The sequence below is a fragment of the Dendropsophus ebraccatus genome, chromosome 7, assembly GCF_027789765.1.
Source record: "Dendropsophus ebraccatus isolate aDenEbr1 chromosome 7, aDenEbr1.pat, whole genome shotgun sequence".
Lineage (NCBI taxonomy): Eukaryota > Metazoa > Chordata > Amphibia > Anura > Hylidae > Dendropsophus > Dendropsophus ebraccatus.
Window position 1 is genome coordinate 101,327,484 of NC_091460.1, and position 27,182 is coordinate 101,354,665.

The 27,182-nt window shown below is 45.6% G+C and overlaps 1 protein-coding gene across 3 annotated transcripts in view; it reads right to left on the minus strand.

Moving 5' to 3' along the window:
* The window catches only part of MFSD12 (major facilitator superfamily domain containing 12), a 68,599-nt gene extending 42,101 nt beyond the window's left edge, over window positions 1–26,498 (minus strand). For 2 of the 3 annotated variants that reach the window (XM_069978008.1, XM_069978007.1), the window contains exons 1-3: window positions 25,997–26,498; window positions 12,343–12,553; window positions 734–857 (exon numbers count right to left, since the gene is read on the minus strand). In XM_069978008.1, coding sequence (XP_069834109.1) covers window positions 734–857; window positions 12,343–12,553; window positions 25,997–26,264 — 603 coding nt within the window. In that variant the 5' untranslated portion in view covers window positions 26,265–26,498. The remainder of the gene's footprint in view (window positions 1–733; window positions 858–12,342; window positions 12,554–25,996) is intronic. The other variant, XM_069978006.1, reaches the window with a different exon arrangement.
* Window positions 26,499–27,182: the final 684 nt, after the last annotated feature.

Genomic DNA, 27,182 nt, shown 5'->3' on the forward strand with positions numbered 1-27,182 from the left:
TGGTCGGCCCGGCTCCAGTGCTTCTGCCTGGGCCTGGTGGTACAGTCACTTTAAATATACCGGTCTCCACCACAGCATTCCGTCTGACAGGTCCTCTTTAAGGGGTTAAAAGAAATTTATCACCTGTAATTCATGTTCTAAACTGCTTATACTGTTAGACAGCAGTTAGGTCAGGGACACACATGGAATTCTTTTTTTAACCCGCCTGTGCAAAGATGTGTTTTCAAAGTGCTGAGAGCTGGTATACTTCCTTGCTTCCCCTCCCACCGCTTTGCACACTTTAAAATCTCATTTACACACAATTTGTATACTCACAGGGCTCAGGGAAGCAGACTGTCAATCAAGCAGGAAATAAGAATGGGAGGGGGAGCACCAGAGAATAAAACCATTTCCTCTACATTATGGAGGAGCAGATGAATAGATGAGCTACAGTGTTAGGAGTTTAGAACGTGAATCGCAGGAAACAGATTCACCTTAAAAAGCTGTCTCAGTGACGCTCTTGTAAGGGCCTCTGCATCCTTGTTAATACACAAGCAAGAATATTAAGCAAACTTCAGAAGACTCCCATAAATACAATATCCTGCTTTACTGCCATTTAAGTAATATCATCCACCAACATGGAGGCCTATAACGATCATGATTTACTGTTACCTAACGGACTCTTTACAAGGCATATATGGAAAGCAAGGTGCTCTATGAAATACAGGTGTATCCTTTGCCAGCATTGACATACCCTGAACACAGGAATATCCTGCTTCCCCAAATGCTGTGCATCTTCTGTTCCATCCAGATCAAGGTGCAACAGCAGCCACGCAACTGCATAGACAGAAATGTTTGCCAAAACTGTAAATGCATACCTGTGAATGGAGATGAAAAAATAAAATAGGTGAAAAAATACAAACATAGGGAAGTTCTAACTAAAAGCACCTTTAGGATTAAGAGAGAAAATTTAACACCTTAGAAACATTTTTTACATAAACTTCAAATAAAGGACAACTCCGGCGATTTTCTTTAGATAATTTCACACATTACAAAGATATATAACTTTGTAAATAAGTTGTGTGGCCCTGCCCCCTCGGAGGGGGGGGGGGGGAGGAGGAGCAGGGCGAAATGCAGAATCGGCCCGGCCATAGAATGGAGTCTATGGAACGGGCAGATGTGTGCCTCCGTAAACTGGTACGAGCCACAGAATTCACCGAAACCGTGCGAATTCCTTAGTGTGAACCTGCCCTCAGAAAAACAGGGCCATTTTCTTCCAAAGACAGTAGCACTCTTGTCTCCAATGGAGCAGAGTTGTAAAACTCCAAACTAAAGTGAATGGAGCTTAAAAGGGGTTATCCAGTGCTTCAAAAACATGGCCACTTGTTGCCCCACTCTTGTCTCCACTTCAGGCGTGCTTTGCAATTAAGTCCCATTTACTTCAATGGAACTGAGTTTTAAACCCCACCCAATCTGGAGACTAGAGTTGGTGCAAAAGTAGCAGTTTTTGGTAGCATTGGTATCCACTTTAATCGTAAACGACGCTTGAATTGGAGACCAGAGTGGTACTTTCTCTGGAAGAAAGTGGCCATGTTTTACTAGTTGGATATCCTCTTTGATCAAAGGATTAAAACAGACAGGTTTAAATCCTATGGTATCGCATAGTGTTAATCAGTTAGATCTATGCCTCTGGCAGACTTAAAGGGGTTATCCAGCATGTTTTTTTATTAAACTGTAAAATTTTAAAAGAAATTTATTGTACATTTTGACTTCCCTACGGACTTTAATGGGAAATAAAAATATGCAGTGTGTCACATTTAACTGTTAAAGGACAACGTCCGTGAAAAGCTTTTTTTCCCAGTAACTAAAACATGTTACAAAATTATATAACTTTGTAATATGCTTCAATCACCGATCTGCCCCCCTTCCCTATCTTTTCCCCCCTCAACCAGGAAGTGAAGTAAACTCATTAATATCTGATCACTGTTGTCACCAGGCTCTTCTGTGGCAGCCATTTTGTGACAATGATGTCATCAAGAGGGAGGCTGGTATAAGCCCTGTTAGGCCAGCCTCCCTTGTCAGATGACTCCGCTGGCTTAGCTCTGATTGGCTGAGCAAGCCGTAAGCCATCTAACAGTTCTACAGAGTCAGTGAATGAATATCCTTCTCTTTTCCCAGCAGTTACAGGGACCCCACTCCTCCCCCTCTCTTTGTGCCCAGTACAGTCAGTGAGTAAATGAATCCTGTCATCTCCTCTTTCCTCCGTGCAGATAAGCACTTCTCTCTCCCAGAGCTCAGGCAGTGAATGAGTCATTTGCTCTTTCCTCTGTTACTGCTGCCCGTCTCCCCCCTCCTCTCTCCCTCAGCTCAGAGCTAATATCTGTCAGGTGTAGGTGTGTGTGTGTGTGTGTGTAAGGCCAAACCAGGAAGTAAAGAAGAAATGAATACAGCAACTGGAGTTTCAGGGACCTGCAAGCAGCGGTAATTTCAAACGGAGAAAGACTCAGATGGCGAGTATTAAAACTATGTTCATCGGATATTTATTTTTATATATATATATATATATATATATATATATATATATATATATATATATATATTTTTTTTTTTTTTTTTTTTTTTTTTTTTAAATTAGCGCAGGAGTTGTCCTTTAAATTTGTAGCAGGTCTGCACAGAAAATAAATAAAAATAATGGACATACAAAGTTTGCTGCTGTCATCTAACCTGCAGTGTTTCTGACCCATGTGGAAGTACCTATATTGCCATACATTAACCTTATTTCTTGCTTACCTACTAGAAGGGAGCGAACCTTGAGCATGCCTTGGTTAATCTGAACCAAAGTGTGCGGCATTTGTTACCAGTGGCTGAAGTTGGATGCAGCCCTAGTGAGTCCTGGAGAACATGGATGCAGCCTGTATCCATGTTTTCCAGGACTCCCTAGGGCAGCATCCAACCGCTAACAAAAACTTGCAGATCTGTCTAGGTTCTATTCACACAACTACTGTACCAAATGTCTGGCATTACCTGGTCAGTATGTTTCATTATATAGAAAAAAAGCCATCTCACCTGGTTAATGAAGGACCAAAAACTGATTTCCCAGAGTAGAAAACAAACAAAAAAAAAAAAAAATAAAAAACATTTTTACATGTGTCTAGCCTAAGGCCTTTACTCCTACAATGATTAAGGGCCTCCAGCTAGAAATGCGCAAGTGTTAACCTGCATCATCTTTTTCAATGTCTTACTATATTCCTGCTCATGTCCGCCCCTCTTCCCTTCAGCTGTACTGGAGGAAACTGCTAGACATGAGCAAATTTACAGTAATAAAGAAGTTAATCACTTGCTATTTCTGCAATCTGCTCATCAGCCTGCTACCTTTTAACCCTGTGCCGCTCTGCTTCGGGTGCTGGGAAAAGCTGGATCCAGTCCTGGGAAACAGGGAGAAGTTTCCCAGGACTGGATACAGCTTTCCACAGCCCCCTTGGAGGAGCGGCGCCAAGTTAAATGGAATCAGGCTGATGAGCGGATTGCAGAGATAAAGTGCTTTGCTTCGTTATTACTGTAAACTCACTCATCTCTAGAAACTGCTTTCCAACACAAGGGCATCTATAATATATATATGCACATTACATTAGCAGAGCTATTAAAAAAAAAAAAAACACACAACAACAACACACACCCATCTGAGATGCCAGATATACACAATATACATACACAGATATCACATGTCACATGTGGTCAACTTGTGATTATTTTTCTCTTTCAATACAAGGGTTATATACACTGCTTCTTCACACTTTTGGTTGTGGCAAACCTGTGATCTTTTAAGAGGTTTTACTCTTCAAATATTTAAACAGGCATGGTCTTTTCTACAAACTTAATTGATCAATAGTGCAAGCGATTAAGAAACTTTCTAATACAGTGGTACCTTGGTTTAAGAGGTCATCGTTTTTCAAAACTGTGACTTGGTTTAAGAACATTGCTTTGGTTTAAGAGCTCCCAGTACTGGGTAGGAGGACAAGTGGAAGAGGTGCATGGTCTGCATAGCGGGTTCTACAGCCCTGTACTCTGACCCAGAAAGTCTTCCTCACCTTCCAAATCATAGCAAATCTACCTCAGGCTGGGGCTTGCATCAGGGGACAGGACTGTGGAGGTAATATCTCCATAGCTGTGTCCACATCTGCACTACTCATTCCTCCCTGCAGTCTGTCAACTCGTGTTTCCCATCCTCTCCATTACTGTACAGTAACTTATAATATCACATTCTGTTTCTGAATGTTTGTTTCATTAGTTTTACATGTTATTCAGAATAATAAATATTTTTGGGGTGTGGAACCAATTGTCTGCATTTCCATGATTTCTTATGGGAAAATTTGCTTTGGTTCAAGAGTAGATTTGGATTACAAGCACGGCCCCGGAACGAATTATGCTTGTAATCCAAGGCAACACTATCTTATCAGACAAAAATACTTCCTTCTCCTGTTATCAAGCATCTTCCCTGTCCCCCTCAGGCTAAATTGTCCTCCACTCCAAAATCAGCTCCTTACCATGCTGTATGGACAGGGTTTGTTTGCAGTGCCTATATAAGGCATATTTCATGTGGCCACTAACATTCATTATTATGTGTTAAAGGGGTTATCCAGCATGGGGGCACTTTTTTGGGGGGACTGGGGAGGAGGTGGCTGAAATAAAAGACGTCCACTTACCTCCCTGGTTCCAGCGGCGGGTCCCGCATCACGGCGCTCCGGTACCAGCTACGTCTCAGGGCCACTCAGCCACTCATTGAAGGAGGCGGGATCTGAGCGGACTTCAAACGGATCCCGCCTCCTTCACCGAGTGGCTAAGCGGCCCGGAGACGTAGCGTAGCGGCCGGGAACGGGGCACCGGAGCGCCGTGATGCGGGATCCGCCGCTGGAACCGGGGAGGTAAGTGGACGTCTTTATTTCAGCCACCTCCTCCCCGGTCCCCCCAAAAAAGTGCCCCCACGCTGGATAACACCTTTAATTTTTTTAGTTTACTGACATCAGATCAGGGGCGGGCTGGGCATGTGCACCCCGGGCCGGTCTTCCCCACCACGTCACCGGGCCATGCAGCAGCTGCTTCGGCCGGAGGAGGGCCTCTGGCGCTGACTCCAGCAGCGGGCGCAGCTGGAAAGTGTCAGGGCCTGCAAGGAGAGTGAGGAGAGCCGCCGCCACGCTGCAGCAGAGAGAAGCGGCTGTGATCTGCTGGAGGTCAGGGCTGAGGAAGAAGCTGTGGGGGAGCGAGGAGTGTTTTTTTTTTTTTTTTTTTTAAACCCCACATGGGTCCACACATAGCGGAGGGGGGATGTGATTGTTGCTATCTTGGGGGGGGGGGGGCTATTCTATATGGCGGGATGTACATGTATAGCAACTGGGCTATTCTATATGGTGGGATGTACAGCAGAGGAGCTATTCTATATGGTGGTATGCACAGCAGGGGGGGGGTTATTCTATATGGGGGAGAATGTACATGTAGATGTACATGGAGCGGTTGCTATTAATGGTGGGCACTTGCCACCAGTTCCCAGAGGGATAACATTCACTGGGGGGTGCTTACTATTAATGGTGGGGCCTTTACACCAGTTCCCAGGGGGTAATATTAATGGTCGGAGCTTTCCACTAGTTCCCAGGGGGATAACATTAACAGGGGCGGGGGGGTGGGTAGTACACATGAACAAAAATCCTCTGATAACAGCTGGTGCTGTAGATATTTAGGGCTGATGGTTGTAACATAAAAGAACCAGAAGGGCAATATAAATTATAACAGCACTGATATCAGGGTCAACGGGATACACAGCATGGTACCTTAAGGGTGAATTCACACAGGCCGATTTTTTAAGCCAAAGCCAGGAATGGAGTTGAGAGGAGGAGACATCTCAGTTTTTCCTTTAAGACCCGTTCACTGTTTATCCCTAAGGTACTATGCTGTGCACCTGAGATAGGTTCCCTTTAATCCAATAATCCAATAGATATATGGGATAGCTCTCATTACATACTATATAGCATGTGAGAGCACACAGGGGCTTGAGACATCTCGTCGGGAAGTGAGACAATCACAAGGGCTGTTCATGGCTAGGAACACCAGCCCCAATGCTATATTTCTGTGGCGCATGTGGTATCTTTCTTCCCCGCACTTATTTGGGGGGGGGGGGGTAATAGTAGGTAAGGGTCCTTTTACACAGAAAGATTATCTGACAGATTATCTGCCAAAGATTTGAAGCCAAAGCCAGGAATGGACGATAAACAGGGATCAGGTCATAAAGGAAAGCCTGAGATTTCTCCTCTTTTCAAATCCATTCCTGGTTTTGGCTTCAAATCTTTGGCAGATAATCTGTCAGATAATCTTTCTGTGTAAAAGGACCCTAAGGGCCAGAGTGGTCCTTGAAGGATGGGCCGCTAGCCTGCCACTTAAGGGCCAGTGCTATGTGCTTGCCCCCCAGGCTAAAATTTGCCAGCCAGCCCCTGCATAAGATGATCGTCACTTTAACACCGTCCAATTACTGGCCAAATCAGGTTCAACCTAGGAAGCCCCAACATCTCACCCCTGGGCTTTATACACAGTTTAGACTGCTCACTACAGCTTTAGGGCCCTATTTAGATGCCCAATCAGGCACATATTTCTTTGTGTAATTAAGACATCAGTCTCTCAACATGTTAAAAATCAGCCCCGCATCGCTCCGTGTATTAGTGATGCACGGCCAATGGATGATGCTAGGATAAAGAGAATTTGAGACATATACTTACCTTTTTGTAATTCCCCAATCCCCACAACCACCTCCGGCATTTCCGAACCAATCTCTGAAGTGACAGGGGACTCTAGAGCTGCAGCTGTGGGGAGAATCCCATGAAAATAATAAATAAGTAAGCTTACCTGTCTTTGTGCCTTCACTGCGCCACTCCTGGATCCTGTTGATAGCCGGCATCTTCGGCTAGAATCCGGGTACGTAACATACCCGGCTCTTCCAGCAGCAACGTCACGGGCCCGGCTGACTTATTGCCCACTCAGCCAGTCAGTGACGGGGAAGGTGTCTCCTTTACATGTCCTGGTCCCACTGCATGTTATCAACATAAAATCACAACATCATAGATAGCTATAATGCTGTTAGCTTAGATCAGCTGTGGGGAACCTCTGGCCCCTGAGACCCCCCGATGCGGCCCGCTGCTCCCCTGTGATGTGTGCGCTGCTCTGCTGGGGCAGGAGCTGCCATTTACAGCATCTTCCTGTGTCTGACACAGGAGGATGCTGTGAGTGCCATCCCCTTCCCCACCAGAGCGGCGCACGTCTTCCTTCTCCTGCAGGCCGCGCGTGATGGCGTCATTTCATTACGCGCCGCCTGCAGGAGAGGACCTTAGCAGCTTGGAAGCAGAGGAAAGGTGAGTGGGATGGTTATTTTTTTAATTTGGGACAGGCACTGGGGGGTTAACTGGGCTACCAGGAACATGACTGGGGAGGTTATCTAGGCTACCAGGAACATGACGGGGGGGTTAACAAGGCTACCAGGGACATGCCTGGGGGTAAACTAGGCTACCAGGGACATCACTGGAGGGTTAACTAGGCTACCTGGGGCATGACTGGGGGGTTTACTAGGCGACCAGGGACATGACTGAGGGGGGGGGGGGGGTAGACTGGGGGGTAACTAGGTTTCCCTGGACATCACTGGAGGGGGTCAACTAGGCTGCCAGGGACATGACTGTGGGGGATAACTGGACTACAAGAGGCATGACTTGGGGGTTAACTAGACTACAAGGGGCATCACTGGGGGTTAACTACAATAGCAGGGGCACCAATACTTTGCCTTTCCCCAAGTGCTGCAAACCCATGCTACTACCTTCCGCACACAGTATACGGCCCTCAAATGATTTTATTAATGCCCGACCCTCGACATGGAAAAGGTTCCCCACCCCTGGCTTAGATCATTAAAATTGCCAGGACACATGATTCAATTCATCTTGTAGGACAGCTCCACTCTAAGGAGGACATTTATCCTCCTGCGCTGTAGGCATTTTGTGGCCCACAGGGCCCACATGTGATTATATCTATTTAAAAAAAAGTTGTTTTTTGCAAATAATTTATTTTTATCTTGGCCCTCTGTCCCACCAGAGAGAGGAAGGGAGAGGGTAAAACAGCGGGTGCAGCCACACAGGCATCATTCCCTCTGCATTTAATTTTTTTTTGATGAGAGATGCCAGTGAAACCTACGCCAGCTCTTAGCTTGTGTGGATTTTACTGTGTGCACAAAGGGTCTGATGTCCACAAAGTTTATGTAGGTGTTGCACCTCTACATAAATCCTGTGGGCTGCTGGAGGATTTTTTAAGACAGGAAATGCTGGTCTTAATAAATTCCTCCCTTAATGTCTGAATGCAAAACACAAACTCACCATAACTACCTACAATGCTATGATGTCAGGGAGGTAAACCTGCAGTTAGGCCAGGACATTTGTGCTTTCTTGCCTTAGAAACAACAAAGCTGAAAGATCCTGTTCAACATACCCAAGTACATATTTGTGCAGCCGCAAGCCCACGGCTACACACAGGAATTGGAACGTGTATCTGTCACTGTCTGCATATGTGTGGAGTCTATGGACCCATTGATTTAATTGGCGAATTCATGCTGCATATATGGGCTGTATAGTAGCTTGCCTGCTTTCTTGTAGCACAGCATAACTATGGATGTGTTTATAGGGCCACAGAAAACAATGGTCCTTTATTGTTATTAAAGGGCCCCCCATGTAAAACAAATGATGTAGTAGAATTTACCAAATTCCCCAGCTTTGCCCACTCTATAGTGTCTACAGGGCACTAGAACTGGTAAAATAGTATTTAACAATTAACAAATGTGCCATATTACTGATTAGTTATTTTAACTTTTCATTTTAAAATAAATACAGTCAGGTCTAAACTAAAATGGGGCTTTGGCTGAAAAAAAAAATCTGTCAGATAATCTGTCAGACATTTTTTGGTGTAATAGGGCCTTTAGTCCTAATACCTAATCCATGGTCCAGGGTTCCTCTTCTTCTTAACTTCTCCCCGGGTCCGCACACTTCAGTTTAACAGCGGCTTGTCTCTGCTGACAGGCCGCTCGGCCAATCACTGGCTGCAGCGGTTCCGGCCTGTGATTGGCCGAGGGGCCTGTCAGCTGACACGGGCCGCTGAGAAGCCGGAAGGGAACGGGACCCGGTAAGAAGCTCTGAGGAAGAGGAACCCTGGACCATGGATTAGGTATGTATTCTTCTTTGCTAATAGTCAGCGTCGGCCGCGCACCGCTATTACACATAGCGGTGCACGGTCGGCGCCCGACGATTATAGGTCTGAACTTATATCAACGATCAGCCGATGACAACGATCGTCGGCTGATCGTTGTCTTTAGTACACGGAACGATAATCGGCCAAATCGGGCCGATTCGGCTGATTATCGTTCCGTGTAATAGTACCCTAACAACAAAGCTTCATGTTAAGAAGAATCAACAGTGCACATCAAGACTGCAGTGGAAGATCCACCCCACAGCTGCCATATGTCCCTACTAGGGATGAGCGAGCACACTGGAGTATACTATACATCCGCTTGAGTATCAGGTTACTCGAAAGTACCGTACTTAATACTGGAGCGAGTACTGTGTGCTGGTTGGATGCTCGTCAACAAAAAGATTGTTGAAAGGCTGCTGAGGATAATGCATTTTCACAGGCTTACCTGTGACGATTGGCCCTTCTGATTTTAGCCCTTCTGATTTTAGCAGAGGATCTCTCTGCTGATCCAGAAGGTCAGGTCTCCATCGATAGAGATATACAACCAGATGATAAATGCATCATCTGACTGCATCTCCATATCAATGGAGTCCCAACCTTCAGGATTAGAAGAGGATCTCGCCACTTATCCAGAAGGGCCGACAAAGGTAATCTTTAAACATTCAATCAGCAACTGAAGCGGTGTCCTTCCTCAGCCGCTAATTGGCTGAGCAGCGATAGTGAAGACCGTCAGAAGACCGTAGTGGTAAGTATACTTTCCCCACAACCTCCACCACCAACCAGAGCATGGTCTGGCCCCCAGGGAGTTAGCTTAACCCCCCCCTTGGGGCCAGACTGTCACTTACATATTAATCAGGTACTCTCTGATCTGCCAAGTAGGGGGCACCTGGTTAAATACATGAGTGTCCCATTGCTTTCAATGGGACTTGTTCTGCGAATCAAACACTTGAGCATTGAAAAATACTCAACTCTAGTATTTTAGTGCTCGCTCATCTCTAGTTTCTACCCTAATATGAAGAGAAAGGAGGAGTACAACAGAGGGACCCTATTCGGCCAGGAATGGTGTGCTTAAGATTAGGATGGAAATAAAAGATGATGTAGGAAATAAAGTTCATCTGTCACTAGTCAAGTTATGATGTCATAAAGACAGGTGCACTGAAAGATGGGACCACATAACAGAAGTGAGAGAGGAAAGAGGTCATGTGGGTACAGCAAGACTCACACCCTGACACTAACCACAGCGTGAAAGCCAGACAGACACAGAAAACAAATAATGGTTACATAGCTAATGACAAAATGTATGTGTAATGCCATGCAAGGCATATTATATTGTGTTCTGTGCGCTGTGATATACACAAGTCATCAACACTTCCTCCAACATTTTGGAAAACCCCTTTCCAGTTGTTCAATCCCAACACAGAAAAATAGACTGCATACACTCCCCACAGAAAAATAAAGCTTTTAAAAACTACTCTGTACCCACAATCTCACCCCCCCCCCCAAACACTTGTACCCACGGATAGCTGCTTTTAATCAAAGATATGTCCTGCGGTCTGTTCGGCAGGTGATGCAGTTATTGTCCTAAAAAACAATTTAGGGTAGCTTCACACACACCGTATTTTCTGCTGCTATACGCATCAGATTAGATCTAAATAACTGAACACAGCATCAAATCTGCTGCAGATCTGCCGCATATACGGTGTGTGGTTTGTACCCTTAAACTGGCAGCCCCGTGCCCAACGGCCGGGGCTTAGAATGTCTATGCATTAGGCTGGCACACCCTCTCAGTCCCTCCTCATCTTAAAGGGGTTGTCCAGCGAAATTTTTTTTTCTTTCAAATCAACTGGTATCAGAAAGTTAAATCGATTTGTAATTTACTTCTATTTAAAAATCTCAAGTCTTCCCATACTTATACACTGTTGTATGTCCTGCAGGAAATGTTGTTTGTTTACATTCAGAAACACTGCTCTCTACTGACATCTCTGGTGGAGTCAGGAACTGTCCTGAGCAGGAGAGGTTTTCTATGGGGACTTGCTGCTGCTCTAGACAGTTCCTGACTCCGCCAGAGATGTCAGTAGAGAGCAGTGTTTCTGAATGTAAACAAACACCACTTCCTGCAGGATATATAGTAGCTTATAAGTATAGGAAGACTTGAGATTTTTAAATAGAAGTAAATTACAAATCTAGTTAACTTTCTGAAACCAGTTGATTTGAAAGAAAAAATTTTTTCACTGGACAACCTCTTTAAGGAATGCCCCAGGCAGATTGTCTCCTATTAGTCAGCTGTGTGAATACTGAACATGGGCTGGATCGTTAAGCAGCTGTGCAATGTTCAGACAGGAGTAAGTGTTTCAGTGGCATTCCTAAAGATGAAGAGGGTGGGGAGGAGGGATAGAGGGGTGGTGCAAAGTTAGGGCACATATACTCCCTTTGGGCATGGGGCTGCAGGTTGTTTTTTAGGACAATAACTGCATCACCTGCCAAACGGACCCCAGGACAGATCTTGGACTAAAAGCAGCTATCCGAAGGTACAAGTGGTTGGGGGGGGGGGGGGGGGGGGGGGGGGTCAGACTGTGGGTACAGAGTCGCTTTAAGTTCAACTAATCAAATCTCTAAGTAAAAATAAAAATGTAAAGGCCACAGTTGGCAGATTATACAGTGTCTTGATTTTTATGAAATGGGTTTTCTGTTCCAGAAATTTCTGCAAAAACCATGAACACACTCTGTGTCCGATTATTTAAAATGTACGAAAGAAAAAGAAAAAAACCCTGAAATGTTAAGTTTTGGGTGGTTCGTATGTAAGTGTTCAGACCGCAATCAATCCATAGACGATCTCCCTCCTTTGCGTTCCCTTTCTTCCTTTTCCTGCTGCGTGTCAATATGAGCTGGACAGCTCCTTAGACTTACATTATACGACCATCCAAGTCATGTGACATTTCTACCAGCTCCTTCTCCCAGTCTGAACACTCAGACCCAAACCAATCAAAACTGACAGGTAAAAAAGTGAAAAAATTATGGCATATCATCCAACACTAAACTGCCCTGGTGCACATCATATGTCTAATATAGGTATAGAATTTGTTCCTCTCCCCCATAACATACCGGAAAGCTGTAAGCTCCACTTTGTCATGTTCATTCTTGGCCAGATCTGGAATTAATGCCAGATGAGAGATTTGTGTAGCTGCCCATCCAAACTGGAAAATTATTATGAATGGGATGAAGTATATCAGGCCAACCCATTGTGGAGTATTCACTGAACAGCCCAAGCATGGGTTAAAGATGAAGGGAAATGAGATAAGAACGCTCACTGTTCCTGAGGGGAAAACAAACAAAAACACAATAGGATAAATAGCAACAATATACACACACCAGCATCATTACGTATGGCAGATACACCAAAACTAATGCAAGAAACTATGAAGTTCCTTTGAAAACCAATAAGGTTCCTATCACTCCCAAGTGGCCACTGAGCAATGCAATTTGGTTATCAAGAGTTCCTACCATACATTTCCACCTACCTGGACACAATGGAATCTCATTTCCATATTGAAATAACCATATACAAAAGGGAACCATCAGACTGTAACAGATTAGATTTTTTGTGTGCAATTTTAAAGTTCTCATTATACTAGTCTCATGACAAATTTGCTATTTTATATCACAGGACTTATTAAAATGTAAAAGTTGCATTGAAACAGGGGGAAAAAAAAGGAAGTGAAAACAAAATGCTAGTATGCAAAAGCAGCAAAAATGCATGCAACAGTACCAAAACAGGAAAACTGTAGTCAACAGGTCAGTATCCAAGGGGTCTGCAGAACACAGACTGAACCTCGTAATGAGTGATTAACAGGCTAGTTTTCTTTGCATGAAAATCAGTAACTCATTACAACATGTGGTATCAGGTCTATTTCCAGCAACCCACTGAAAAAGGGCAAACTGAAAGTAGTTTCAACAGCTCTATGTTCTGCATTCAGGTGCCTGGTGGGGTCCGATAAGGCTCTCTAACCTCCGCAATAGCTGCCCTCTATCTCTGGCACAGGCGTGTGCAGACACTGCTGCTGTGTGGGGGCTGGGCACATAACATTATTGCTGTTATACCTGATATATTTCTCCAAAATAAACATATACACTGACTAGAAATAGTCATTAGGGCCATCAATCTTTATTAGTGTTTAGCAGCATAAGGATAGAATGTCACTTTAATAATAATGCCAGAACTAGGATTACAATGTCAGTTTAGTGTGACTAGTGCCAAGTGTAAGGATTATACACAGCCTGAACTAGGAACACACAGCTTTTCTTCATTCACTTTTTAAAAGACAAAATCAGTAGATTCAAGAGGAACAGGAAATATGAAAGGGAAAAAAAAAAACAAAAAAAAAAACTTCTTGCTGAACCCACTTCTGGCTTTGGTTTAAAAACAAAAAGTGCTGCAAAAAATGTCAAAAACAAATCAAAACTTAGCAGCCAATCACAGCACAGGCTTCATTTTACCAGGGCAGCCTAAGAAATGAACCTTCACATTAGCATTGAGTACCCTCAGAGCACACTTAGGTTCATCCAAACTGGAGCGTGCAGCATTTGATTAGCAGTGGCTAAAGTTGGATGCCACCCTTGGGAACACTGGTAAATATGGATATAGCCTACGACCATTCAGCTAGAGCAATCGGATAACGAACCCAAATATTTTTACAGATCAGCTCTAAATATTGATACTACACTATTGCCGCTAACTGATCTTTTGGCATGTATGATGCAACCATCTGTGGTGAAGACTGAGGCGTTATGGAATCATGGTGGTATTCTGTTACATAACCCATTAACTGGAGTTACAGTGTCTACATAAAACCGCGTGCTCTGTAGTTTTTAAAGTCCTGAACAACTCCCAACAGCCACAACATGGCCAAGCGGAGGGTAGAGGGTTCTCATTCCAGAGATAGACGCAGGTCCCTGAGGTGGGACCAACATCTATCACACATGATATTATATAGATACACCATGTTTGGAGATGGAAATACTCCTTTAGGCTATGTTCACACTACGTATATTTGAGGCTGTATGTTTGAGGCTGTATAGCAACCAAAACAAGGAGTGGATTGAAAACACAGAAAGGCTCTGTTCACATAATGTTGTAATTGAGTGGATGGCCGTCATTTAATGGCAAATATGTGCTGTTCTTTTAAAACAACGGCTGTTGTATTGAAATAATAGAAGTTATTTACCGTTATATGGCGGCCATCCACTCAATTTCAACATTGTGTGGACAGATCCTTTCTGTGTTTTCAATCCACTCCTGGTTTTGGTTGCTATGAGGACCTGACATGAGGACCAAATACAGCCTGAAATATACATAGTGTGAACCCAGCCTTAGGGTGCGTTCACACGTACAGGATCTGCTGATTGCCGCTTCGTGGAATAGAGAGAACAATCAGCCAATGATAGTGTCATCGGCTGATTGTTCATTTAGGTTCAGACTTAAATCATTCCCCACCAGCGCATCGCTACGGTTGAATAGCGGTGCACGGCGGCGACCGACGATTTCAGCAAAACCATACATTGCCTGTCCGGGCTGCAGGTCTTCTCCTGGTCCTACGCAGCAGCATCTGCTTCGGAGCAGGACTGTCTGAACTTACAGACCGCTTTGCCAATCACCGACTGGAAACGCTGTGGCCAGTGATTGGCTGAGCGGTCTGTCAGTTCAGACAGCCCCGCTACGAAGCCGATGCTGCTACGCGGGACCGGGAGAAGAAAACCTACAGCCCGGACAGGTAAGGTATGAAGCAAGGGCTGCAAGGACATCGGTAACGATGTCCTTGCAGCCCTTTTTTCATGATTGGAGCCGTGGAATAGGCCCAGTAAACGAGCACCGATCTACTGATCGGTGCTCGTTTACATTGTTGCTCAGCCCGTAAAATAGGGCCATAAGTCTAGGCCATCAAATCGGCTGCAGATCCTGTACATGTGAACGCACCCTTAGGCTATGTTCCCACACAGTAGTTTTGGGCAATATTTTGCAACAAAAACCAGGAGGGGATTGAATACACAGAAAGGCCATGTTCACACACACACTCAAAATTTAGTGGATGGCCACCATTTATAGAAAAATAACGGCTGTTAATTGCCATTAAATGGCGCCCATCCACTCAATTTCAGAAGTGTGTGAACATAGCCTTTCTGTGATTTCAATCCACTCCTGGTTTTGGTTGCAAAATACTGACCAAAATATTAAGCAAAAATACTGTGTGGGAACATAGCCTTAGGCCTGCAGTCGGCACTCTCTGGCTATGTCTCTGAACCTGCTCTGTCCATCAACAGAAGTCTATGAGACTAATCTGACGGTCAGAGCAGGCAGCCAGGGAGTGGATTGCACTGCCACGATCTGCATCTATATCTCCTGATCAGAGCATCTGTCAGCAGTGGGATCAATAACTTGACATGTGATGACATGTCAAACGTTATTTTTAGTGACAGACACCCTTTGAATCATTTCCTTTTAAAATAAAAGGCAAAAGGTCCCAAGGTGACCTTGAGGTCAAGATCAGAGTTCCATCATAATACATTACAAGCTCTGCAAGATGGATACAGAATGTAAGTGTGTGGTTATAGCTACCGTATCAGATTACAAACACTATTCTACTAAAAACAGTTACCGTTCATTAACGCCTCAGCCTCATATTAAATATCACACCCAGAAGACTGATCACCAGTGTCTTATTACACACACCTCAAGTTTAAAAGCTAAAAGGTTTTAAGAGTAGTAATTCCTATATAGCTGCTGTCATGTAGAAAATAAGAAACATTCTATGCTTACCTGTCTGGGCTCCCCCAGGGTCCTGCTAGTAATGTCTCCCACTAACTGCAGATGCTTCACTTGAGTGACAGCCCACTCAGCCAATCACTGAAATGGGACAGCACCACGGCCAGTCACTCCCAGCTTCCCTTAGTGGTATGTGTGCAATCAGCCATGTCAGGAGCGTGTGGCTCGAAGAGATTAGCTGTGCATGAGTGAAGTGGCAAGTCTGTGTGCACAGCCCTTGCCAGTAGGGGCACAGAATATGCCATAAACGTACCATGGATGAGGGTCACAGAAGGAGTTGATATTGCATACAAAGGAGATATAATATATTTGGATATATATTCCAAGCATCAATCATTCAATAAAATAACGGCAGCGTTTAAACTTTGCACATCTAACAGCAGCGGCTGACGTCCTTTACTAAAGTATGGTCAGAATGATGCTTGATGGTCACAGTATCAGATACCTGGGGCTTGGGTCTGGTCGGGTCACAATAGATATATCACCATTACAGCTCTAACTCCACGTCATCTTCCTATTGTTGTAGAACGGATGGCAGATAACTGGTGTCACATGCCCTTTCTTACAAAATCTCACTTCCTCTTCAACCCCTCCTGTGTGCCTCTAGCATTTCATTCCAAGGCAGCTATAATTTAACAGGACGGTTACAGTTTAATCACAGAGGTTTAATGTGATTAAGAAGCCGAAACTATAGTAATTGTACTTACCCCCATCCATCTAAAGCAACAAAAGACCAGATGTACTGTAAGTGCTTTTAGGTAGAAATGACAAGGTATATATTACGGTGGACAGCTAAGTAACAAGCAGTAGTACTAGGGGGAAGGAAAGCTTTTCCATGGGCCCTGCCTGGTATTGCAGATCAGCAGCTACATGGGAAGAGGGTTGAGTAACAATACCAGACACCACACTTATTTAAAGTGTGTTGCTTAAAAACTAGAAAGCCCTGACTCATCATTATAAGACCAAACAATGTCAGAGTCTCACCTAAATAGTAGCATATTAAAGGGGAAGTCTAGCCAATGGCCATTTCTGTAGAATATCAATGCAATATAGAAACTGCAGTGCAGACCTGTCAAAATGTTTGGGTTCAGCAACTTTCTCCAAACCTGAACACTTGCCATTTGATTCACTGTGGCTGCAGAAGTTGCCAGGAAAACATGAATACAGCCTTTGGCTTATCCACAGGACACCCAGCACCCCCTCCGCACTACACAGTGAAAAGGTGGGAAGCAGCGGGCTCCATTCATTATGTAGTGGCTGGATCTGGTTACTGCAACTCAGCGATTTATGTAAAGTGTGATGAAACAGTGCCTATTTAAAGGGGTTTTCTTTAAAAAAAAAAAACATTTGTCATCAGTCCACAAGATAGGTGATTAATCTACATATGATTGCAGGCACCATCCCTGGCACCACTACTAATCACTAGAACAGGGCATGTGAGCCCAGATTTCAGAGGGGGTCTTAAAAGTGTCACTGTTACTTGAAAAAAAACTTTTGACATGTCAAAAGTTTTGATTGCTCTAGGTCTGAGCGTTCATACCAGTACAATATTTTTAGTATACTGTAAGGTCCAGCAGCACTAGACAGTCCCATTACAAGCACATTGGAGCCCACTATCTCGGCAAGTGGGTGTACATCCTGGAGTAAGAAGAATCCAAGAGCATCCAAAGAAGACAGAAATCTTCTAATCTTTATTTGGCTCACAAGCAAAAATACAACATTATGGCTCTCAATTAGGGATGAGCGAACCGGGTTCGAGTCGATCGGCATTTGATTAGCGGAGGCTGCTAAACTTGGATAAAACTCCAAGGTTGTCTGGAAAACATGGATACAGCCAATGACTATATCCATGTTTTCCACATAGCCTTAGGGCTTTATCCAAGTTCTGCAGCCACCGCTAATCAAATGCCGAAAGTTCGGGTTCGGATTGACTCGAGCATGCTCAAGGTTCGCTCATCTCTACTCTCAATGAGTCTTTGTCAAGTATTTGACAAAGACTAATTGAGAGTCAAAGAGTTTTATTTTTGCTTATGAGCCAAATAAAGATTTGAAGATTTCTGTCTACTTTGGATGCTCTTGGATTCATCTTGTTCCAATGTTTGATCCTTGTCAGACGTGCTAACCCCTAGAGCTCATGCACACAAACCAGGTAAAAAGTCACCTATAAGCAGGGGCTGGCTGGCAAATTTTAGCCCGGGGGGCAAGTACACAGCACTGGCCCATGAGTAGCAGGCTGGCGGCCCATCCTTAAAGGACCACTCTGGCCTCTAACCTCTTACCTATAACATCTTCGGTCCTTCCAGTCATTGGTGACCAAATATCCTACTGTGCCCTGTGAAAGGGTCAGAACTCACTTTCCTGTATAAGTCTATTGGGCGGCTCAGTGATGACACGAAACGGACCTCTATCATACTGAGTATAAGATGCTGGGAAAGCTGGGGTTACTGTATTTTTACAATAGTTTATATCACTCGATGTACTTCTGTATATATGTCTCCTCTATGTACTCCTGTAAATATGTCTCCTCTATGTACTCTTGTATATATATGTATCCTCTATGTACTACTGTATATATGCCTCCCCCTGTATATATGTATCCTCTATGTACTGCTGTATATATGTATCCTCTATGTAGCAGGGACACATGCAGGCAGGGGCATTTCCGGGATAAGCGAGGGGGTGGGGGTGGGGATAGCGGGACACATGGTGCCTCCATCTAGGTAGAGTGTAGTAGTGGAGATATAGTGGATAAGGGGTGTAGTAGTACAGATATAGATATGAGGTGTATTAGTAATACAGATGAGGGGCATTAGTAGTAGTAGTAGAGGTAAAGATGAAGGGTGAGGTAGTACAGGTATAGATATGGGGTGTATTAGTAATACAGATGAGGGGGATTAGTAGTAGTACAGGTAAAGATGAGGGGTGTATTAGTAGTAAAGATGAGGGGAATTAGTAGTACAGGTATAGATGTGGGCTGTAGTAGTACAGGTATAGATGAGGGGTGTAGTAGAAGTAGTAGTACAGGTAAAGATGAGGGGTGTAGTAGTAATAAAGGTATAAATGAGAGGTGACAGGGGCATACTGGGGGAAACTGGGGCAGCTGGGCGTGATTGGGGCAGGAGTGCACATATCCCTCCTCCTCTCACCCCGGCACACAGGTTCCCCTCCCGGCCACACGTGCAGGTCCCCGGTCTCTGGAGGAGGCCGCAGGCAGGGCTGTATTAACAGCTGCTGCTGCCCTAGGCACTAAACCTGGAGACGCCCCATCTTCACGCACCTATTGGCGATACCAGACCTGACCAATACCACCATACCCCCCACCCCCCTGGAAAAGACACCAGATTTACTGGCAAGTCTGAACGGGAGAAGGGAAACTAAAAAAATAAAAACAAAAGAATTAGTTTTTTCTGTCCCCCTGCTCCCTGGTGCTGCCCCCTGCAAGGTGCTGCCCTAGGCATCGGACCACAGGTGCCTAGTGGTAAATACGGCCCTGGCCGCAGGGACTGTAGTGGTGATAGCGTCACTGCCATTACTGGAGCTGTACAGCGGGATCGGGGGATGCAGATCCCGCTGTTCAGCTCCAGGACCTGAAGCGACGCTATCACCACTACAGTCCCTGCAGCCTCCTCCAGAGACCAGGGACCTGCACGTGTGGCCGGGAGGGGAACTGGACGTGATATGTATAGCTGGGGCAGGTCAGTCGCGGCTCTGTTAGGCGGACTGCCCGACTGCCCTGCACCTCACCTCCGGCGCGACACTCCACGCACCGCCGCCCGCCATGCACCTCACCTCCGCGCCGCCTGCTTGACCTGCAACTCCAGCCCAGCCGCCAACCCATCACTCTACGCTGCTCTGCCTGCAGTGATTTTTTGTGAAAATTTAATTTATGATTTTAATCGAAATCGATTATAACCTTCTGGGCAAATTTATTTGATTAATCGCCCAGCCCTAACTCCTCTGTATGTCTCCTCCTGTATATATGTCTCCTCTATATACTCCTCTGTATGTCTCCTCCTGTATATATGTATCCTCTATGTACTGCTGTGTATGTCTCCTCCTGTATATATGTATCCTCTATATACTCCTCTGTATGTCTCCTCCTGTATATATGTATCCTCTATGTACTGCTGTGTATGTCTCCTCCTGTATATATGTATCCTCTATATACTCCTCTGTATGTATCCTCTATGTACTGCTGTGTATGTCTCCTCCTGTATATATGTATCCTCTATATCAGGGGTCCTCAACTGGCGGACCGCGGTCCGAGGCCAGCTGTCCAGACCCCTGGTCAGACCTCCTAACCGCCCCGGATCCGGTCCGTCCCGCTCCCCACCGCACTGCCTCCCGCCCCATAGGCGTACTGTCCTTAGATGTCTCGCCTGTGGGGCTGGGGGCAGTGTCGGTCCGGCCCCCGGCTGATACGCGCTCTCTGGGGAATCCCAGCAGAGCGCGCACCACAGACCTCAGTGTACGCTGCCGGCCTGTCCTTCCCGGAAGTGCAGGCCGGCGGCGTACGCTGAGGTCACTGATGCGCGCTCTGCTGGGGAATCCCCGGGACATCCCTACAGAGCGCGTATCAGCCGGGGGCCGGACCGACGGGAAGAGAAGAAGACAGCAGCAGCGGGGACCGAGGTGCTAGGTGAGTTGTTTTTGTTATTTTTTTTTCTGTCTGGGGGGCATCTACAAGGGGAGAGCGCACAGGTGGACTATATACTACAGGGGGGACCTCACAGGGGGCTATATACTACTGAGGGGGCTATATACTACTGGGGGGAGCGCACAGGGGGCTATATACTACTGAGGGGGCTATATACTACTGGGGGGAGCGCACAGGGGGCTATATACTACAGGGAGGACCTCACAGGGGGCTATATACTACTGAGGGGGCTATATACTACTGGGGGGAGCGCACAGGAGGCTATATACTACAGGGGGGACCTCACAGGGGGCTATATACTACTGAGGGGGCTATATACTACTGGGGGGAGTGCACAGGGGGCTATATACTACAGGGGGGACCTCACAGGGGGCTATATACTACTGAGGGGGCTATATACTACTGGGGGGAGCGCACAGGGGGTTATATACTACAGGGGGGACCTCACAGGGGCTATATACTACAGGGGGAAAGCACAAGGGGGGCTATATACTACTGGGGGGAGAGCACAGGGGTGCTATATACTACTGGGGAGAGCTCACAGGGGGCTATATATTACAGGGGGACAGCGCACGGGGGGGCTATATACTACAGGGGGAGCTCACAGGGGGCTATATACTACAGGGGAGAGCACAGGGGGGCTATATACTACTGGGGGGAGCTCACGGGGGCTATATACTACTGGGGGAGCTGACAGGGGGCTATATACTACAGGGGGAGAGCACAGGGGGGCTATATACTACTGGGGGGAGCTCACAGGGGGCTATATACTACTGGGGGACAGCGCACAGGGGGCTATATACTACTGTGGGACAGTGCACAGGGGGCTATATACTACAGGGGGAGAGCGCACAGGGGGGCTATATACTACTGGGGGGAGCTCACAGGGGGCTATATTCTACAGGGGGAGAGCGCACGGGGAACTATATACTACTGGGGGAGCTCACAGGGGGCTGTATACTACAGGGGGAGAGCGCACAGGGGGGCTATATACTACTGGGGGAGCAACAGGGAGCTATATACTAAAGGAGAGCGCACAGGGGGGTCTATACACTACTGGGGAAGCAACAGGGGGGCTATATACTACCAGGGCAGTCACCCCCTTTGTACCTAATATCAAAGGCCTGGTGAGAGAGAAAAAAATGCCAGTTTTCCCGCTAATAAGCAGCAATTCTGTATATAAATAGTTGAACGTTTGTGACAAAGTAACAGAACACATTTCCTACTGATGTTCAGCTCGGACCTTCACCTGACAATAGACCCCGGTAAGTGGACCTTCACTAAAAGTTGTTGAGTACCCCTGCTCTATATACTCCTGTGTATGTCTCCTCCTGTACATATGTATCCTCTATATACTCCTGTGTATGTCTCCTCCTGTACATATGTATCCTCTATATACTCCTGTGTATGTTTCCTCCTGTATATATGTATCCTCTATGTACTGCTGTGTATGTCTCCTCCTGTATATATGTATCCTCTATATACTCCTCTGTATGTCTCCTCCTGTATATATGTATCCTCTATATACTCCTCTGTATGTATCCTCTATGTACTGCTGTGTATGTCTCCTCCTGTATATATGTATCCTCTATATACTCCTCTGTATGTATCCTCTATGTACTGCTGTGTATGTCTCCTCCTGTATATATGTATCCTCTATATACTCCTCTGTATGTCTCCTCCTGTATATATGTATCCTCTATGTACTGCTGTGTATGTCTCCTCCTGTATATATGTATCCTCTATATACTCCTCTGTATGTATCCTCTATGTACTGCTGTGTATGTCTCCTCCTGTATATATGTCTCCTGTATATATGTATCCTCTATATACTCCTCTGTATGTCTCCTCCTGTATATATGTATCCTCTATGTACTCCTGTGTATGTCTCCTCCTGTATATATGTATCCTCTATATACTCCTCTGTATGTATCCTCTATGTACTGCTGTGTATGTCTCCTCCTGTATATATGTATCCTCTATATACTCCTCTGTATGTATCCTCCTGTACATATGTATCCTCTATATACTCCTGTGTATGTCTCAACCTGTATATATGTATCCTCTATGTACCCTTGTATATATGTCTCCTCCAGTATATATGTATCCTCTATGTACTCCTCTGTATGTCTCCTCCTGTATATATGTATCCTCCTGTGTAGGTCTCCTGTATATATGTATCCTCCTGTATATATGTATCCTCTATGTCAGGAATAGGGAACCTTGGCTCTTCAGCTGTTGCAAAACTACAACTCCCATCATCTATGGTAAGCCTATGGCTGCCTAGGTATGATGGGAGTTGTAGTTTTGCAACATCTGGAGAGCCTTGGTCCCCTCCCCCTGCTCTATGTCCTGCTGTGTAGGTACCTGGCTTCCTGCAGACACCATCTTCTCGGTCTTCAGGCTCTTCTAGCCCAGACACAGGAGAACCAGCTGGGAGGAGAGAGCGGCCTCTGGTGGCCGGAGGAAGATACTGCGTACAGCAGTTTGCTTTTTACCATAAGCCTCATAGGCTTATAGGAAAGCATAATGGCCATAAAGGAGGCGGGGCTTAACGTCATGGGGGGCGGGGCTTCAGCGGCCGCTTCCAGCACAGACCGGATCCACAGCACAGCCACAGGTAAATATGACAGAAGAGGGACAGGGCTGTAAGCAGGGGAGGCACTGAGGACTCCAGCCAGCTGTCAGCAGCCAGGCGGCCCTGACAACTGGGGGAAGACCAGCCCAGGGGGCATATGTCCCCCTGCCCCCCGGCCCAGCCCGCCCCTGCCTATAAGAGTCTGTGGTGCCATACTGTGCACCTTTATTGTACAGGCATAGATGGGCTGCTGCCAGACTTATTTACTGGCAAATGTTCAGACAAGCTATACTTTAAAGCGACTCTGTACCCACAATCTGACCCCCCCAAGCCACTTGTACCTTCGGATAGCTGCTTTTAACCAAGATCTGTCCTGGGGTCTGTTCGGCAGGGGATGCAGTTGTCCTAAAAAAAACAAACTTTTAAGGGAGTATCTGTGCCCTAACTTTGCACCACCCCTCCGTCCCTCCTCCCCACCCTCTTCATCATTAGGAATGCCACTGGAACATTTTCTCCTGTCTGAACATTGCACAGCTGCCTTAGGGCTCGTTCCCACTGAGCAAAAGCAGCTGAATTTCTGCGCTGAATCAGCGCTGAAATTTCAGCCGTTAAAATAGGTGCAGAGCTAATTTCCATTGTGTTGAATGGAAATTCTGCTCTGCAGTTCACACAGTGGAATTTCCGCACTGAACTAATCCGCTTTCCGCCAGAAGAATGAACATATTCATTCTTCCGCTAGCGGAAGCCTATACAAATCAATGGGGCTCTGATTTTCTGTTTCAGCGCGGAATACAAGCGTAATACAAGCGGAAATTACTCGCTGAATCAGCGCGGAAATGGGGAAAGGGGGGGGGGGGAGGATTCTAGTATATGTTCTGGTATAGTCTAGTTTACTCACCAAATACTCGCTGAATTTCAGCGCTGAATGCATGCGGATTCAGCGCGGATTCCTCGAGTATTCCGCGCTGAATTTGTCAAGAGCGGATTACGAGCTGAACACTTTCCTAGCAGAATACGCAGGGATTCTGCTTACATTCTGCTCGGAATTCAGAGTCAGTTGATTTCAGGCGGAAATATTTCCTTGCGTAATCCGCTCCTTTTGCTCTGTGTGAACGTAGCCTTAAGGATCCAGCACATGTTCAGTATTCCCACAGCCGATGAATAGGAGACAATCTTCCTGGAGCATTCCTAATGATGGAGGAGGGCAGGGAGGAGGGACAGAGAGGTTGTTCCAGGCTAATGCATACACAATCAAAGCCCCGTCCGTTGGGCACGGGGCTGCCAGTTTAAAAGTTGTTTTTTAGGACAATAACTGCATCACCTGCCGAACGGACCCCAGGACAGATCTTGGATTATAAGAGTCGCTTTAAGGGCGCAGATTTTAAGTTGCAGATTCAAAGCAAATCTGCGCCATCGAATCTGCTGCAAATTCTGTGCAAACACACCCTAAAGGGGTATGCCACCAAAACATAACTTTTCATGGGCTGCTGCCCATGGAGAGACTAACCATGCCTTCCATAATTTAAACTTATCTATTCAGTCTCCTTCCCTCAGTTCTGAGCTTCTGCTTTCTGCTGTAAACACAAATTTTTGTGTGTTCTCTCTAAACATTACAAAAAAGCTACAAAGAAACAGCCTGCCAGGGACTTATCTACATCAGTTGTTTTAGAAAGGGGGGGAGGAGATGGAGAGAAAACCTCACACGCGTTTTTGTGTGTTGTCAGAAAGCAGCAGCTCAGAACCAGGAGAAGGGGGCTGAACAGATAACAAGTATGGAATGAATTGTTAGTCTCACCATGGGTTGCAACATATGAAATGTTATGTTTGAGCGGAATACCCTTTGAAAGTAACACTGTCCCTCTTAAAGTGTCACTGTCATTTCACAAAATTTTTGGCTTGTCAGAGACATTGTCAAAAGTTTTGATTGGTCTGGGTCTGAGCGTTCATACCCGTACCGATCGGGAGAACTGTGCTAAGCGCAGACTTCTCCTGGCTCTGTGTCACGTGATCAGTCAGACTTATAAGTCCGACTTATCACATGACACAGAGCTGTGAGAAGATGCGCTGCAGCGCATCTTCTCCGGTTTCTATTTTCCAAGTGGTACGGGTATGAACACTCAGACCCGGAACGATCAAAACTTTTGACAAGGTCTCAATGACATGTCAAAAGTTTTGTGAAATGACAGTGACACTAAGTGCAGTTCTCTGCACCACGCACAATGTTGCCTGGCGCTATCTATAAAGTGACAGTATAGTAAGAATATATATTGGTAAAGTAAGCATATGTGAGAGTATAGTGAGCATATAGTGTAGTAAGTATGTAGTAAACAGTATAGCAAGTACACTGATGAAGTATATATAATAGTATAGTAAATATATGTATAATAGTATAGTAAGTATATACAGGACAGGCTCCTAGTAGTATATATATTAGTATAGTAAGCATATACTATATGGTAAGTACACAGGACAGGCTCATATATATATATATATATATATATATATATATATATATATATATATATATATATATATATATATATATATATATATATATATATATATATATAGTGTAATCATACAGGACAGGCTCCTAGCAGTATCTATTCGCTTTAGCAACGATTTCTAGGCTCTTTCAGCCCAGCCGTTCCCGGCCGTATTTCCCCCGTATTGGCAGCCCGTCTTCTCCGTGTCCCGCACGTACCGGTTAGATGCCAGGTTTTCCTGCGGCCATAGTTGCGGAGACCGGGGTGCCGATCCGATTCGTAGCCGACCAGGGGGGTACAGACGCCATCGGCCACCTGCCCGATCAGCAGGAGGACCCCGGCATAGAACGAGCTGAAGCCGAGCACGGAGTGGAAGTAGACCAAGAAGTAGGTGAACCACATGGAGGCGCACAGGTCGTTCAGGTAGTGGCCGGTGGCATAGCTCAGCTTCTGGCACTGGTGCAGGCTGCCTGCTCGCTCCGCCATCCTGTCAGCTGCGAGAAAGACTAATGTAGCTACAGCACCCGGTGTGAGGTATCACGGCTGCGATACCATCCTCCTCACTGAGAAGTGGAAGCGTCCATGTGGTCCCTGCAGTCCTTATATACACAAGGGGATGCCACTACAGCCGCCCCCGACCATTTCCAGGCTGCTTTACCACAGAGCGGCGCGGAATTCCGGGTTGTAATTCCTCTACCTGGCCCGCGGACCAGTCAGTGGTAAGTCAGCCCTGTGCCCGAAAGATTGGCAGCTCATGGACCAATGGCGAGAAGCCTGAATCCCGCTAGTCCCGCCCCCTTATCCAGCCGTCTGACTTATCCCGGTTAACCCTTTCCTCGGCAGCGTGAAGTCTCTGCGGGCGGCTGTGACATGAGAACGTGACATCATCATGAGGCGGAGGGGGGCATGTACATAGCATTACATAATCAATGAATAATTGGTTAGTCACTGAACATTCTTTTTGTTGCCTATAGCAACCTATCACCGCTCAGCTTTTTATACATTAACCCCTTTAAAGGGGAACTGCAGTGGGAAAAATTTTTAAATCAACTTGTACCACAAAGTTATTCGGATTTGTAAATTATTTATATTTAAAAATCTCGTCTTCCTGTACTTATCAGCTGCTGTATGTCCTGCAGTAAATGGTGCATTCTCTCCAGTCTGACCCAGTGTTCTCTGCTGCCACCTCTGTCCATGTCAGAGTTTTTTTGGGGACTTGCTACTGCTACCACCACAAGACCTTTTTTTGCGGGACCAACGTGCCTTGTAGGGAGACACTTTTTGACTAAAAAGAATGTATTTGTGAGGGTGAAATTGAAACTTTTTTTTGTGCAATTTAAGGTAAAAACATGTTATGTGTATTCTGTGAGTTACTTACGAGTACACCCATACACAATTTATATT